The sequence below is a fragment of the Urtica dioica genome, chromosome 2, assembly GCF_054948205.1.
Source record: "Urtica dioica subsp. dioica isolate 48M chromosome 2, U.dioica_male_clone48M_v1_H2, whole genome shotgun sequence".
In the NCBI taxonomy this organism is placed as follows: domain Eukaryota; kingdom Viridiplantae; phylum Streptophyta; class Magnoliopsida; order Rosales; family Urticaceae; genus Urtica; species Urtica dioica.
Window position 1 is genome coordinate 49,520,708 of NC_142757.1, and position 15,481 is coordinate 49,536,188.

Sequence of the window (15,481 nt, forward strand, 5' to 3'; positions counted from 1 at the left end):
TTTCAGAAACAATATTTTGATGCTTGAAAAAGGGACTTCCCGACTTAAACAGACCAAAATCCCTTCTAATCTTCTTCTTTCCATCTTATGAAAAAATTTGATCTTTCTCAAACTTGAGAAAACATGAACGATCAAAATCCTCACATTTCAGGGAGGCGCGAATTCCCAAGAAGAAAACGCTAGATATAACCTGCGCCAGCTGGCCCAGAGGAACCAAGACTTTCCTCTGAACGAGATCGTAGGTCCAATCCTTAAGCAAGACCCGCGAGACTTTTGCATTGTTGAGCTTGAGGAAGGCATTCGTCGACTAACGAACTACCTCACCAGACAAAGGAAACTACAGAGCCGTCATTGATAACCTTCTCGAGCCGACATGGCAGATTGGAAGTTTCACTCACTTGGGGGCCCCGAGGATGAATGTAACTATGTTCATGCAAACTAGGACAAGGGTGTTCACACCAGCTCTCGCACATATGAGAGTGATGACACTCTTGATTTCGACACGTTGAGTCACAACTGGGAAATGTGCCAACAGGTGCCATGTTCGGCACAAATCTCAAACCCCCTACAACTTCATCTCTAACATCTCATACCCACCCTGAAACACAGATAAACTAGGCTCGAACCGCAGCTCTTGGACGCAACTGTGCCAGAATTTTGCGACAGCGAAACGGCAACCGGAAACTATCTCATCGCCGTATGTACGACTTGAGGCAACATCTCAACGCTCTCTAATAAGCTTGGGAAAACAGCTTCCCCATAAAAACGGGGTTGTGCAGACAAAGACCGGACTCGGCCGAAACACCATCAATCTGCCTCGTACAACCCTCGTTAACCGGACCTCAAACGAAAGAGAGCAATATGCCTCACTTGTCAAAGTCGGTCTCCCTGCAACACATGCAAACAATGGCTGAATTCTCAACTCATGCAAAAAATACATGTCCCAAGAGGACTTCATTCAAAGTCATAAAATTTCACGACGACTTTCGTATAGAAGGAGAATGCTCTGACAATTGCGACTCGCGAAAAGAAAGAGCAAAGCTTGATAACAGCTCTCGCCCACTTGCAGGACAAAATCCTCAGCTAGCGGCTAAGTTTTACAACTGCGCAAACTTTGCGCCACTAAGCATAAGTGCCTAAACGATCTCATGCTTTAGCTTGTATGCCTTGCGCTAATCGATCCCGCGATGACGCTTCTTGTCTCATAGTAACTAAGAAATTGCGCTTCTTGGCCCTAGCGCCTAACTGATCTCATGTGTTAGCTTGTATGCCTTGCGCTATTCTATCCCGCGATGACACTTCTTGTCCCAAGATGACTAAGCGATTACGCTTCTTGTCCCAAGTACCTAAGTAATCCCAAGCGTTAGCTTGTATGCCTTGCGCTACTCTATCCCGTTATAATGCTTCTTGTCCCAAAATGACTAAGCGATTGCGCTTCTTGGCCCAAGTGTCTAAGAGATCTCATTCGGTAACTTGTACGCTTCGTGCTACTCTACCTCGCGATGACGCTTATTTTCCCAGAGCGACTAAGCGATTGTGCTTTTTTTCCCAAAGGCCTAAGCGATCCCGTTTGGTAGCTTGTAAGCTTTGCGCTACTCTACCTTGCGATGACGCTTTTTGTCCCAGGATGACTAAGCGATTGCGCTTCTTGGCCTAAGTGCCTATGCCATTCTGTTTGGTAGCTTGTACGCGTTAAGCTAATTTGCCCCATGATGACCTAAGACGCTTCGAGTGGTGCACCTAAGACGCCCAGTGGCGCACCAAAGATGCATCACCTAGGTGCACAAAATACGCTCCACGAGACGCACCTAGATGCATCACCTAGGTGCACAAAATACGCTCCACGAGACGCACCTAGATGCCTCACCTAGGCGCACCAAAGACGCCTCACATAGGCGCACCAAAGATGCTCTACGAGACACACGTAAAATGCCCCACACGACACACCTAAGATATCCCGAGTGGCGCACAAAATATGCCCCACGAGGTGCACCAAAGCTGTCTCGCACGGTGCACCAAAGCCACTTGCAATGCGCACAAAGGACATCAAAGACGCCTCACAAGCCGCAATAAAGATTGTCCTCTAAGACAATCAAATTAACAACTGTTGAATAAGCTGAAACATGGCTTATTGAAAAAGCAAGGCGGTGCAACAAAGACATCCAAGCGATGCGTTAAAGACGCCCATGAGGCGAAACAAATCGTCCACCACTACGAGACGTAATACGACACACTCGCTAAAAGACAAGCACTCAAGAAAGCCAAATTCCCTCAAACAGCCGGAAAGATTATGAAAGTTCACCGCTCGGAGTCTTCCAAGCAACAAACTCGGGGCTAATGTTGTCGGTCGTTTTCGAAAATCATTAAATTCCTTGCGACTTACAAGGAATTTCATGTCAAAGCCCAAATAAGGCCCACGAAGAAGCCCGATTCGGGACCACGAAGGCTAAAACGTTCATTCGAGACGAGCCTACGAAGAAAGGCAAGAAAAAACAAAGAAAAATGCCAAAAAGCCCAGGGCACGCCGAGCCAATGTGAAAACTAGGCGTGCGCTCGGCCTTTCGCGCGCGCCCAATCGTCGCCCAATCCGACTTTAAGGGCTCTTTTCAGCCATCCAACCACCATAAATACCCATCTCATCATAGAGAAAAAGGTACACAATTCTCTTTCAACACGATCACTCGATTCCAGATAGTCGTGAAATGTTGCCGAGGATCTTCTGCACTTGCTTTCACTCTGATCGAGCTCAATTCTCTCAAATAGTCATAACAATCAGACTAATGTTGAGCGTCCAGGCGCGCGCCAGAGGCACCGCCTCTGCGTCTCTCTAAGCTTATTTTTTTCATCTTATTCTCAGATCTACGCGACGAACGAAGAACTTTTTTTTAGCTAAGGGAGAGTACTCGTGATTTTTGAGTTCTACAAAACCCGGCTCGAACGTGGCTACTTTGTCTGGCCTTGGATCGACCCGTCTGAAATCTTCAACGTTGTTCGATTTTCAGTGACAACATATACGATATTTACTCTTGTATATAATTTTTTTTTATTGTATATAATTTTTTTTTACTGTATATAATTTTTTTTACATGGATAAAATAGTTATTGAAAATTTGATTTTACAAAAAATTAAACTGTTATTTTGTTAATCTTAAACCAATCTTGACAATTACCAATTCAGCTTCATTTAACCACGTGGTTTAAATGTATTATTAATAATAAGTATTTATCCCCGAGGAAAATAATTTTAACAAAAGAGAACATTAACGGTGAAGTATGAATACCAATCAACAACCTAGATTCTGATCCCAAAATAAATAAATAAATAAAATCAACAACCTAGATTGATTGAGTGTCAAAGTCTCATAATTTGGCAATGTGAGCGCATACTATATTGTCCCCTCACATAATTGACAATATATTATCACCACTATACATCTCTCTCGCCTCACACACTCACGCACACACACACACATATATATATATATATATATTCCTTAAAATTCTATGCTCCAACGGCGGCGGGAGTTCGTACCCCGTATCAGCAGTTACTCACCACGGCCAACAGTTTTATGTCTTCAATTATTATTTTTCCCATAAATCCTAATTGTATTTTCTACTAGTTTTGACAATGTTAGCGTGAATCAGTTGTATAATAATAGAGTTCATTAAAAAAAGTAATCAAATTTAAACGTTTGACATTTATCAAACGTTGAAAATTTAGCAATGTCAAACAAATCGGTTACTTTCCTAATCTTTGATAATAATATGGGATACAACTGTTTACAAATTTATATTTAGAGCAAAACAATACATTTATTGTATTCTACTCCGATTTAGTGCTATGAGTGTGGATGCAGTGACGGAGCCAGCTAAGGCCCAGGGGGGGCTTAAGCCCGCCCTCAATTTTTTTTTTTTTGGACTTTTTGCTCATTTTAAAAAAAAATTACATTTTTTTCCCTTGAAAATTTATACTTTTGGCCCAATTTTTATAAATTTTTTACAATCAAGCCCCCCCTGAATTTTTTTTCTTCAAATTAGTCCCCCCTGATGGGCTTTTCTGGCTCCGTCACTGTGTGGATGTGTGGTCAATTATAAAATTGAATGTGCATAGTAAGTTCTTTTGGTAATGCTAGAATGTATTTCTAATTATTTGAACACCATAATAATTACTAGTTATAGCTGCGATAAATATTGTGTTTATTGCCCAAAATGTAGCAGTTAAATTGGATTTAACTATGACATTTCGCAGATATAGTTTTGTCGCTGTTTGGAAACGACCGCAACATATCGCAATTACAATATAATTTTTTTTTGGGGGGGTGGTCCAAATTTGGGGGCGTTGGTGGTCAGAGTTCGAAAAGAGAGAGAGAGAGAGAGGGAGAGAGAGAGAGAGAGCCAAAAAAATAAAGATTTTGTTTACGATTTTAACATAACCATATAACCGCGACATGACACGTCTTTTGTCGCGAATAGGCCATTATACAGTAATCAGCAACGATAATTATCGCGGTTATCTAAATATCTCAAATATATAAGCAATAATAAATTGCAATGTGAATAAAAAAATGAAATTAGAAACAGCCGCGACATTATCAAATATCGCGACTAAAATTGTTGTGACCGTTGACTTAATTTTAAGTAGCGGGAAGGGGAAAAAATTTAGGTATAAATATATGAACTTATGACCTATTTATTATGTTTTTAAAACTTAGATATAGATATATGAACCTATGACCTACTGATATATTTTTATTTGATCGAAACTCAGTAAAATATGCGAGTTATTTTCTTATGTAACTGTAAAGCAATTCTTAGTTTATAAAGCGGCTACATTTAAACTTTACAAACTCTTACTTTAATTAGTGTGTAATTTATTTCCCAATTTAAGCTACTTGTCTTATTGACTAATAACAAGAATAAAAAACTAAGTATGTTTAGTTTTGTTTACTAAGGGGAGATATGAGTTAAAGTTCAATTGACAACACCTAGACAATTTTAAAAAGAAAAGAACTTTTTTTCAAAAAAAAAAAAGTTTGCAAAATCTTAAAATTAAATAGAAGTCTAATTGTAATCTACGATACAAATAATATTTGGGATGTGTATGATTAGGGGTAATGTTAATCACATTCTTAGAAATCTCAAAGATTATCTTGTTTGATATAAGTTAATGTTAAAAAAGATTCTCAAGAATGTAATTAATTAGATAATAAGATTATGTTAAAATGAGTTAATCTTAATACCATAAAAAAAAAAGTGTTACTCAGACGATTTATTTATTTATTTTTTTTTTTTAACGCGGATGTACATTGGTTTTTAAAAGGAGAACATATATCTTCTATTATGTTATATATTTACATGTATGAAATTAAAAGTAAGTACATAGGCATTCACATATATATAAATATATATATATTAGTACTAACTGTAAATAAATATTATAAGCTAAAATTATATATACGTAGATAATTATATACATATATGTTACAACTGCATTATATTACTGACTCTATATATTGAAATATATATATATATATATATATACATATATATATATATATATATATATACATATATATATATATATATATACATATTATATACATTAAACGTTCAAAGAACAAGTCAAGAAACAGATCCCATGATACCATGAACTGAGAAGTGTTGCACCCCCTGAAATGAGTGCGATGACAGATACGTGCATATTTTTATAAGATATAGACGTACATTATTAATTATATATACATATTACATTGTTACTAACAATATATTATATTTTATATATTCTATATATATATATATATATATATATATATATATTATTCGTTAAGTTTTATATGTCAATTTTTTTTTTTATATATATCTATCTGTTTTGTGCTTTTCTATGTGTTTCAAGTAAGTAGTAACAACTGATTTTTTTTTCGGGTTCTTTTTTAAAACAATTTTTACTTTCATTTTAAATATTGGTTTTCACGTTCTTGATTTTTATTTTTTATTTATTTTTTTAATCTAATTTTATATAAAAAAATTTATAAAAAAATATATTTGGCTTATTTTTTTTTTATTAGACATTATGTTATTTATCAAATTAAACATAATAATATAATATTCTCATGATTTAAAAAAAAATTAAATTGTACATCCAAACACTGTAATTTTACATTTTTGGAAGTGTGATTATCTTAATAAAATTCTCAAAAATGTGATTACAATCTATTACTTCAAACCAAACAACTCTTTGGGAGCATGCCACTCTAAAATTGTCATCAAGTGATTGGAAATTTTAATCTCTCTCTCCAATGTCTCTTGGTAGTGCACGCAAGCTCGTGTATATGCCCTCATCTATTTTCCCAACTAATAACATAACAAAACATAATAAATGAATGAACTTTAACAACAAAATTGCACGTCATAGTAAGTAGTAGTAACACTAACCCATCTTTTAACACGTGATATGTTTGTGCTTAGTGCCATATAGCCATGCAAATTCCTACGTCACCACCGACAACTACAAATACGGGAGTTTCTCATTCATGTATAGAAGTTTCGAAATATGGTCATAAATACGACGTAGAATTTATTCGAATACCAATAAATATTAAAAATCAATAAAGTTTATTCTAACTAGTACAGTAAGAGTTGGTAATTAGAAAAAAATTAAAAATTAATACATCACCCATTATTAATCATCATCTAAACAAATGACGTATGAACAATCTCAATCCATAATTTATTTTTTTTAATATCAGAATATATATAATTTTTTTATTATTATTACCAGAATATATAATGTTTTTCGATAAAACTATTTCTGATTATCACCGACACGGCATTGCTAGCCGTTGTATGATATATTTTCAAACTTATTAGGGGCCGTAGATTCCTTATCTGACGGTAAAATAGGTTGCATGGCTGGTTTCCAATAAAGTCCACACATTTCTTCGTTCAAAAAAAAAAAAAAAAAAAGTCCACAGATTTCTCTGCCACCCGTTTTTTTTTATTGGATGACGCGTTAGCCGATAAGGTTCTTTGTTTTGTTTTGCTATCGGGTCGGGTCAATGAACTACCAGCAATCCAGCATATTAATTAGTTACATTTAAAAAAAAAAAAAAAAAAGCTAATACATATAACGAAATTAGTAAGTGTAAACGAATTTATCTAGATAAGGAAATCATTTTTTTTTTACTTTTTTACCATCTACAAAGTATGTATTAGGATTGTGTTTTTTCATATAATTAAATTTTACAGCATATTAATAAGCTACATATATATAATATATTGACCATAGCTAAGTAACGAATTCAGTTACATCAGTAAATAGTTTTTTTTATTACTATTTTTTTTCCTATATACTATCCGTTTTAATTTAGCTATTATGTTTTTAGTTTAGATAAATTTTACAGCTATGTTCAATCATGAATAAGTAATACAACCTAAATTCAACCTAAATTCAACTTCTTGTTACTAATCTCTCTATAACTGCCCATAATTTATAGTGAGGGTTAACTATTTTCAGCAAAAAAATATCTATGATCTCTGCCTATATATATATATTATATTAGCCATAAAATATCATGAATAACACACTTTATTCCTACAATATATACTATTTTCGGAATTCAAATAAAATGAGTTCAATGTTTATTTAAATTATTATTATTATTATTATTTTGCATAAGGTTTTCAACGAGCTGGATGGCTCTTTAAATAATAAAAAGAAGTGACACGCCACATGGAAAATTCACAAGAGAACGTATAAATGTTTTGATGCTAAACAAAACAATAGCTCACGCTTGATATATATATATATATATTGTATTAATAAGTTTGTTTGTCTTTTTTTTTTTTTTATGGACGTATATAGTAATAGTAGCATAGACATTTAAATTAATATTTATTATTTCAAAGGGAATATGTGTCCGCTTTTTGATTCGCTCATCGAAACTGTCAAGCTCAGGAGCGGAAACTGAACGTGTCAAGAGTTATTTATTTAGTTTTGGTATCCACTGGATAGTGTGGGAAAGAAGCTCTTTTGTACGTACCAAAAAAAAAATAAATAAATAAAGCTGATCTTGAAATATTTTCTTTGCTATTTAAAGCATTTCGTCTCAACAAGATTCTCACTTGGTTTACATTTTTTTTCTTTGCCTTTAAATGCACTATTATTAGCTTTCCTTCTGAACTGGGTTTCTCTTCAACTGTGCTTCATTGTTTTAGCGATTGAGTTTTTTCTTCCAGGTACATTTTTCTAAATAAAGCTTTATTCCCATCTATGTTCATAGAATTCATTTTTCTGTCGAAAATAAAGAAAATTTAATACATGGTTTTTGATGCTTTGCTTACTTCTTATGGGTATAACCAGATTTTTTTTTTCTTTATGTTTGAATCTCGTGATTATAGTATATTTAATTAATGTTACCAAAAATATATATTTTATGTTGTGGCGTTCTTTTTTGTGTGTGTGTGTGTGTGTGTGTGTGTGTGTGTTTGTGCAATTTGTGAGAGGAAAGGCTAGTTTTATGTGCTCTGTTCTTTACTTCTTTTACTTCCATCCTCAAAAAAAAAAAAAAAAAAAAAAAGAAAACTCACTTTTTTTTTCTAAGAATAAATAAATAATTGATTGATACATAGTTGAATTCATAGTTTTTATTATTTTTGGTCATGTAGTATCATTGCTACCAAGTACCAAATCTTATACCACAACCAAAGAAAATCTAACATGGTCTTCGAATCGTCACTCTGTTTAGATCTATTAGCTTCATGAGCAAATTTATCTACTTTTATAATTTGCTAAGTAAAGAACATGTTGCATATTTTGCAGAAATATGGGAAAGACAGATATATACAAATGGCTAAATATTTTAGTCTGTGCACTGATATTGCTCAAAGCAAATGCCATTCCTGTGGGAATCACTTACGTCCAAAATGCCGTTGCAAAAGGAGCCGGTAAACACAATTAGCAAAAAAATTAACCAAATTTTAGATTTGTACCATCAATTTTTGCATTTAAATCATTTTGTATCCCATTTTTTTTATTTTTAATTATGTGAATCAGTTTGTCTTGATGGAAGCCCACCGGCTTACCATTGGTCTCCCGGGGTCGGAGCTGGAATCAACAATTGGTTGATCACATTGGAGGTTCAAATTTTATTTTAAATTTTTTTAATTTTAGTTTTTTAAGGCTACATCATATTTATTTGATATTTTATTGTGTTGATTAATTCTTAGGGTGGAAGTTGGTGCAATAACGCGACGACTTGCCTGGCTCGGAAGAACACCCGTCTCGGATCGTCGAAGGCGATGGTGAAGACGGTTTCATTCTCCGGGATCCTAAGCAACAAACAAAAATTCAATCCCGGTTCGATTCAATATACTTTCCTTACTTTAGAACAGCTTTTATATTTTAATTATGTAAACTAAATTTGAGCTCTTGCAGACTTCTACAACTGGCACCGGATCCGGATCAGGTACTGCGACGGCTCGTCTTTCACCGGCGATGTTGAAGCAGTGAATCCGGTAAGTCAATGTATATATGTATTCAGATTTAGTTAAATAGCCAATTGAAATGAAATTCGCAGAAGAATTATGGTTTGTTTAGTGAAATTTTTATGAACTAATGACTAATTTTTTTTTAAAAGTGATAAATTGCTAATATAAATCGTAGAAATTTAATGACAGTGTCACAGACATTTTTGATAAGGTGGTTGAAAACTTGAGACATGGGCTATTTTACTAATCAATTAGTTTCAAGAGACTATTTTATTTTATTTTTTTCTATATTATATACATATATATATATATATATATATATATATATATATATGTTGGTTTTTCAATATCAGGCGACGAATCTACACTATCGGGGCGGGAGGGTGTTTGCTGCGGTCCTTGAAGATCTGTCTGCCCAGGGAATGAAAAATGCTCAAAATGTATGATTCACTTATTCTCTTCCCCTTCTTTTTTGAAAATTAAAAAAAAAAAGAAAAAAAAATTCTTATTTTGTTGGACTTGTTAATTGCAGGCTATTCTGTCGGGCTGCTCGGCCGGTGGATTGGCTTCGATTCTAAACTGCGACAGATTTCGGTCTCTAATGCCCGCAACTACTAAAGTCAAGTGCCTCGCAGATGCCGGTTTTTTCATTAACACGTAATTCAAATTCGAAATCGCTCGAATTGGGCTTATTCAAATTTCATATATATATAAAAATAAAAAAATTTAAATAACATGTGTGTCAAATAATAACAGAAAGGACGTTTCGGGGGAGCAACATATCGAAGGCTTTTACAGCCAAGTCGTCGCTACTCATGTATAGCCTCCTCTTCCCTTTCTTTCTGCACCAAATATCTACAACAAATTATTAATCAAATTCTATTTATTTTTTAATGTAGGGTTCTGCAAAGAATTTGCCTAGGTCTTGCACGTCCAGATTGAGCCCAGGACTGGCAAGTGTTTCTTTCCTTTTTATTCATTATTATCTTTTAATTATATAATTTTTTACAATATTTATTTTTGTCTAACAATATTTTTATACCAATACTGCAGTGCTTCTTCCCACAGAATGTGGCTCCACAAATCCAGACGCCGATTTTTTTCATTAACGCGGCCTATGACTCGTGGCAGGTTATTCATTGATCAATTCTAAAATAAATAATTAATTTGTGCTCTCTCTGATGAGCAAGCTAATTATTAATCTTTGCCATGCTATAAAAGATAACCCTTTTCTTTGTGTCCATTGATTTATTCAGATAAAGAACATTTTGGCTCCGGGGGTCGCCGATCCTCACGGAACATGGCATTCTTGCAAGCTCGACATCAAGAAATGCTCGTCCGTTCAGCTGAAAACAATGCAAGGTTGTGATTCTTTTTTTTTTCTTCTTTTTTTAGACATGCTTAGAGGGAAAAAAAAAAAAAAGGATCTTCCTTGAACCGCAAGTCACTTAAAACTTTTGTCCATCTTTTGATTTTTGTATTCAGAGTTTAGGGTAGAATTTCTACGCGCAATAAGCGGTCTCTCGAACTCGGCGTCGAAAGGGATGTTCATAGACTCTTGCTATGCCCATTGCCAAACCGAAGTGCAAGAGACTTGGATGAGAGACGACTCTCCCGTGCTCGGTTCCACGGTAAACAAAATCTTTGTGTTTTAGAAGTCATTTTGTTTCGTTTGATTAAAGTAATAATAATAAAAAAAATAAATTGTTCGCAGTCGATTGCAAAGGCAGTTGGAGATTGGTACTACGATCGTAAACCGTTCATGAAGATCGATTGCCCTTACCCTTGCAATCCCTCTTGCCATAACCGCATTTTCGAGTGAAGTTTGCAGCAATATACGTCTGTATTTTATAGAAAAAAAAGTTATAAGAAGTGATTTGGAGCTTGGGATTGGGAAAAGAAAAGGAGAGTGGTTGATCAAGTAACATTCTAAATGAGCCTTTTCTAATAGGCTTGTTGTTGTATCTTATTTTATCTTATTCTTGTTTATGTATTAATTTATTACAATACCATAAAAAAAACAACTATTAAATAAATTTGAATCCGAATGGTGAATAGCAAGAAGTCAATGGAGTGGCTAAGAATTAGTTGACCTTTTAATATTTTGACACGTGAATCGATCAACCACATCTTCTAACATCGATATTGTTTTGGCATTGGTTTTAAAAAAAGGGCTTCTAAATTTAACTTAAAAAAAAAAATTATTTTTTTCAAAAGTTACAAAAAAATTTCCATTCAATTTTCTTCTATATTTTACAAAAACACATTTCAACTTTTACTAAAAACTATTTTTACCCAACAATTTAAAACGGTTGAACTAAAATCAGACTTAATAAACTAATTCAAACACAGCCATTACGTCACTAACTTCATTTGAACACGTCTTCATATTGACTAAACACCAACGACCCTGTCATCTAAAGAAGAAAATTCAGTTAACTTAGGTTAATTGTTGAGCATTAATTTCGGTTAACGGTTAATTGTTAACCGATATTATTTTCAACCCAATTAACCGAAATTAATTGATTTAACCGAGAATAGTTGTGTGATTAATTGCATTTCGAAGTTAATATGAATAGCATTTAATTATAGAGATTGTAATTCATAATACACTATTAAATGCATATTTGAAAAGCAAAGTATCATTATTACGTTCAATATTAACTAGAAATAAAATGCTCATATATATACATATATGTATTAAAACCGAAATACAATGTATCACGCTCAGGAATTGAATGCCTATTTATGGAAAATATTGATTGCAAGTATAAATAGTTATTTAGTATAAATAGTATTAAATAGCGAATTGTATTACAACATCTACTTTCATTTATTTGTTATTTTATTTCCCAAACATGATTCAAATAATGAAGGCGTTATTTTTTAATTATTTATTTTAAGTTAACCGAGGTTAACTGAAATCTTAATTGGTTATCCGGATAATTTCAATTAAAAAATCAATCAAAATAAAATCTTTAACCGAATTTTTTGCTTTAATGTCACCTGAACTTATCAACACACTACTTTGGGCCTATCTGACTATTTGGATTGGACTCATGGCCCATCAACCAAAATAATCCCACTTCATCCAAAGGAGGTGTAATGTCGTATGAAGGAATCGATCTTCATAGAAGTCTCGAACTTCTTCATAAAGCTATCATTTATAGTCCCCGAAGATATCAAAGTCATTGATGATATATATATATATATATATATATATATATATATATATATATATATATATATATATATATATATATATATATATATATATATATATATATATATATATAAATGCAAGTCATGAAGAAGAATTAGGCATCGAACTCTCATATATTTTACTTTCATCTTATCTCGAATCAATTTGACGAGCTTGACCGTTTTGTAATTGTCAGATCAATAATATCGATTGTTTATGCTTCTCCGATTTTGGATACATTATTATTTTGATTTCTAAGTTTCTTTTAAAATTTTACTTAATTATTATACGACGAAATGTCGAGATCCACATAATTTAAAAAAAAAAAAACGATACATTAATTTAAAAACTTGTATCTGGTTGTTGAGGCCGAAATCTGCATCAACAATGGGTTTTGGGTTTCCACGGAATTTTCATGAGAAACATGGCAGTATCATACATCATTTGAGGGGACTTGGATTTTTTTTTTTTTTTTTTTTTGTGCTCAATTGTTTGACCACAAAAAATCATATGCTCAATCATGCATGGGATGAGCATACCCCTACAGATGTATCTAAACTTCAAACAAGGTGGATTGGTTTGAAGATAGCGACGACGCAATCATCGATGGTCTAGAAGAAGACAAGTCCTAAAATCCATCATCATCCGAGAGCCTCAATGGTTGTTTTAGCACAATCTGCGTCCATGAGTTCATCATCGTAGATTGTTACCTCCAAAGCCAACGATGGAAGGCCAATGGAAGAAAATGACTATTGATGCCAGTTCAGCTATTCAACAATCACAAACAAATATTAAAAGAAAGAGACGTCGCTTTTTTTATTTATATTTATGTGGATCTCAAGACTTCGCCGGATAAGAATTGTATTTGTTGAATCCTATGTGGCATGGTTTCGTTTGGCAAAACAATTTTGATAAAGTTGTTAAAGATAAGCTGTAAGAAGTTGTTGAAGATGTTAATCGCGTTTTTGGATTAGCATTCAGAACCGTCCGTGGTTCGATCTAGGGTCGGACCCTATGACCGCACGTAGGTTAGGTGTGGTGAAGTTCTTCTATTCTCGTCGTCTTTGTCTCACCGGAAAGTGGTTTCAGACTCTTCGTCACTTCGCCAATAGTCGGCCTTCGTGTTCTTCACGTTCTTTGCGTTCTTCGCGTTCTTTGCGTTCTTCGTGTTCTTCTCGTTCTTCGTGTTCTTCACGTTCTTCGCGTTCTTCGTGTTCTTCGCGTTCTTGTTGAATTTTTCATCTTCTTTGTTGTTCTTGATATTTTCCGGTTTTTTTTTTTTTTTTTTGTGTTTTGAGAGCTTTTGGGAATTTTGGGAGATTTGAGAATTTTGAGAGCTTCTGGAGGTTTGTTAGATTTGAGAGCTTTTTGTTCTCTTGAAATTTTTAGATCCTCTTTTATGAAAATATGAAGGGGTATTTATAGGATTTTGTATGTGCAAAGTTATGAAAATTTGGTCGGAAGGATTCTCCGGTTTTGTGGATTTTACCGGAGGGATCCTCCGGTTTTGTAGGTTTTACCGGAGGGATCTTCCGGTTTTGTGGGTTCTACCGGAGGGATCCTCCGGTTTTGTGAGCTTTACCGGAGGGATCCTCCGATTTTGTGGGTTCTACCGAAGGGATCCTCCGGTTTTCTGAGTTTTACCGGAGGTGTCCTCCGGTTTTGTGGGTTCTACCGGAGGGATCCTCCGGTTTTGTGAGTTTTACCGGAGGGATCCTCTGGTTTTGTGAGCTTTACCGGAGAGATCCTCCGGTTTTGTGAGCTTTACCGGAGGTGTCCTCCGGTTTTATGGGTTCTACCGGAGGGATCCTCCAGTTTTCTGAGTTTTACCGAATAGATCCTTTGCTTTTGATGGTCCTGGCGGAAGGGTCCTCCCGTTTTGAGTTGTTTTTGCATTTGGATTGTCGTTTTTCCCATACGAAAAACGACGCCATAACATTAACCTCCCAAGTTTTACGTGCGACTCACTCGTCGTGCGTGAAACTATAATTCTTCGGTACCATTTCGAACATTCCGGTGAACTTGGACGTGTAAGCTTCAATTTTCTAGATTTTTTTTTAATTTTCGCTCACTATATATTTTTTTTTGTACTCGGGGGTGTTTTCTGAATCTTGTATTTCATTTTTTTTACTTCAAAAATGATCAAAGAGGCTTTGGACACTAAACGGGCGTCCCAGGTTCGAATCCAGCCTAATAACTATTCCTCCTTTTTTTTTTTTTTACTTCAAAAATGATATAAGAGGTTTTGGACACTAAACGGGCGTCCCAGATTCGAATCCAGCCTAATAAATATTCCTCTTTTTTTTTTTTTTTTTTTTGTCAGGCGTGACCAAAGATACACATTTCTTTGATTTGCTGCCAAGGGGCATAGTGACTAAAAATCTTTACCACTTGATTCTCTATTTCCCCAATAACAAAATATGTGGGTTTTTATCTGGTTTTTTACCTCATCTTTTTTTTTTTCTTGTTCTTCCAATTCTTCGCGTGCGCCCCCCTTTTTTTTTGTGTTTTCTATCATGAGTCTACTTTTCTCCATATTAATGAGAAACACCAACCAGCCCACGAATGGTGGTGGACCACCATCGTCTCCTAATTTAAATGTACCATGTGACGAGCTGGGAATTTGGTCATTATCCTCTAAAATCTTTAATTTGGACGATATATCCAACCTTCTAGAAGACAGCGACGCAATTATCTCTCCCCCACACTCGGACCTCGACTTCGGGGATTATTTCGGTGACGCGCTTTTTTCCTCTTCGTCCGGGATGGCTGTGGAGACGGGCGACGAGTTCG

The 15,481-nt window shown here is 34.5% G+C and overlaps 1 protein-coding gene across 1 annotated transcript; it reads left to right on the plus strand.

Annotated features, from left to right (window-relative positions):
• Nucleotides 1-8,009: 8,009 nt before the first annotated feature.
• LOC149405273 (pectin acetylesterase 8-like) lies at nt 8,010-11,541 on the plus strand. Its single transcript, XM_089607014.1, has 13 exons — nt 8,010-8,235; nt 8,819-8,943; nt 9,053-9,135; nt 9,226-9,355; nt 9,434-9,513; nt 9,840-9,926; nt 10,019-10,143; nt 10,243-10,303; nt 10,386-10,439; nt 10,540-10,617; nt 10,743-10,848; nt 10,972-11,117; nt 11,201-11,541. Exons 2-13 carry the CDS (start codon nt 8,823-8,825, stop codon nt 11,306-11,308), a joined length of 1,179 nt encoding a protein of 392 aa, XP_089463140.1. The 5' UTR covers nt 8,010-8,235; nt 8,819-8,822; the 3' UTR covers nt 11,309-11,541.
• Nucleotides 11,542-15,481: the final 3,940 nt, after the last annotated feature.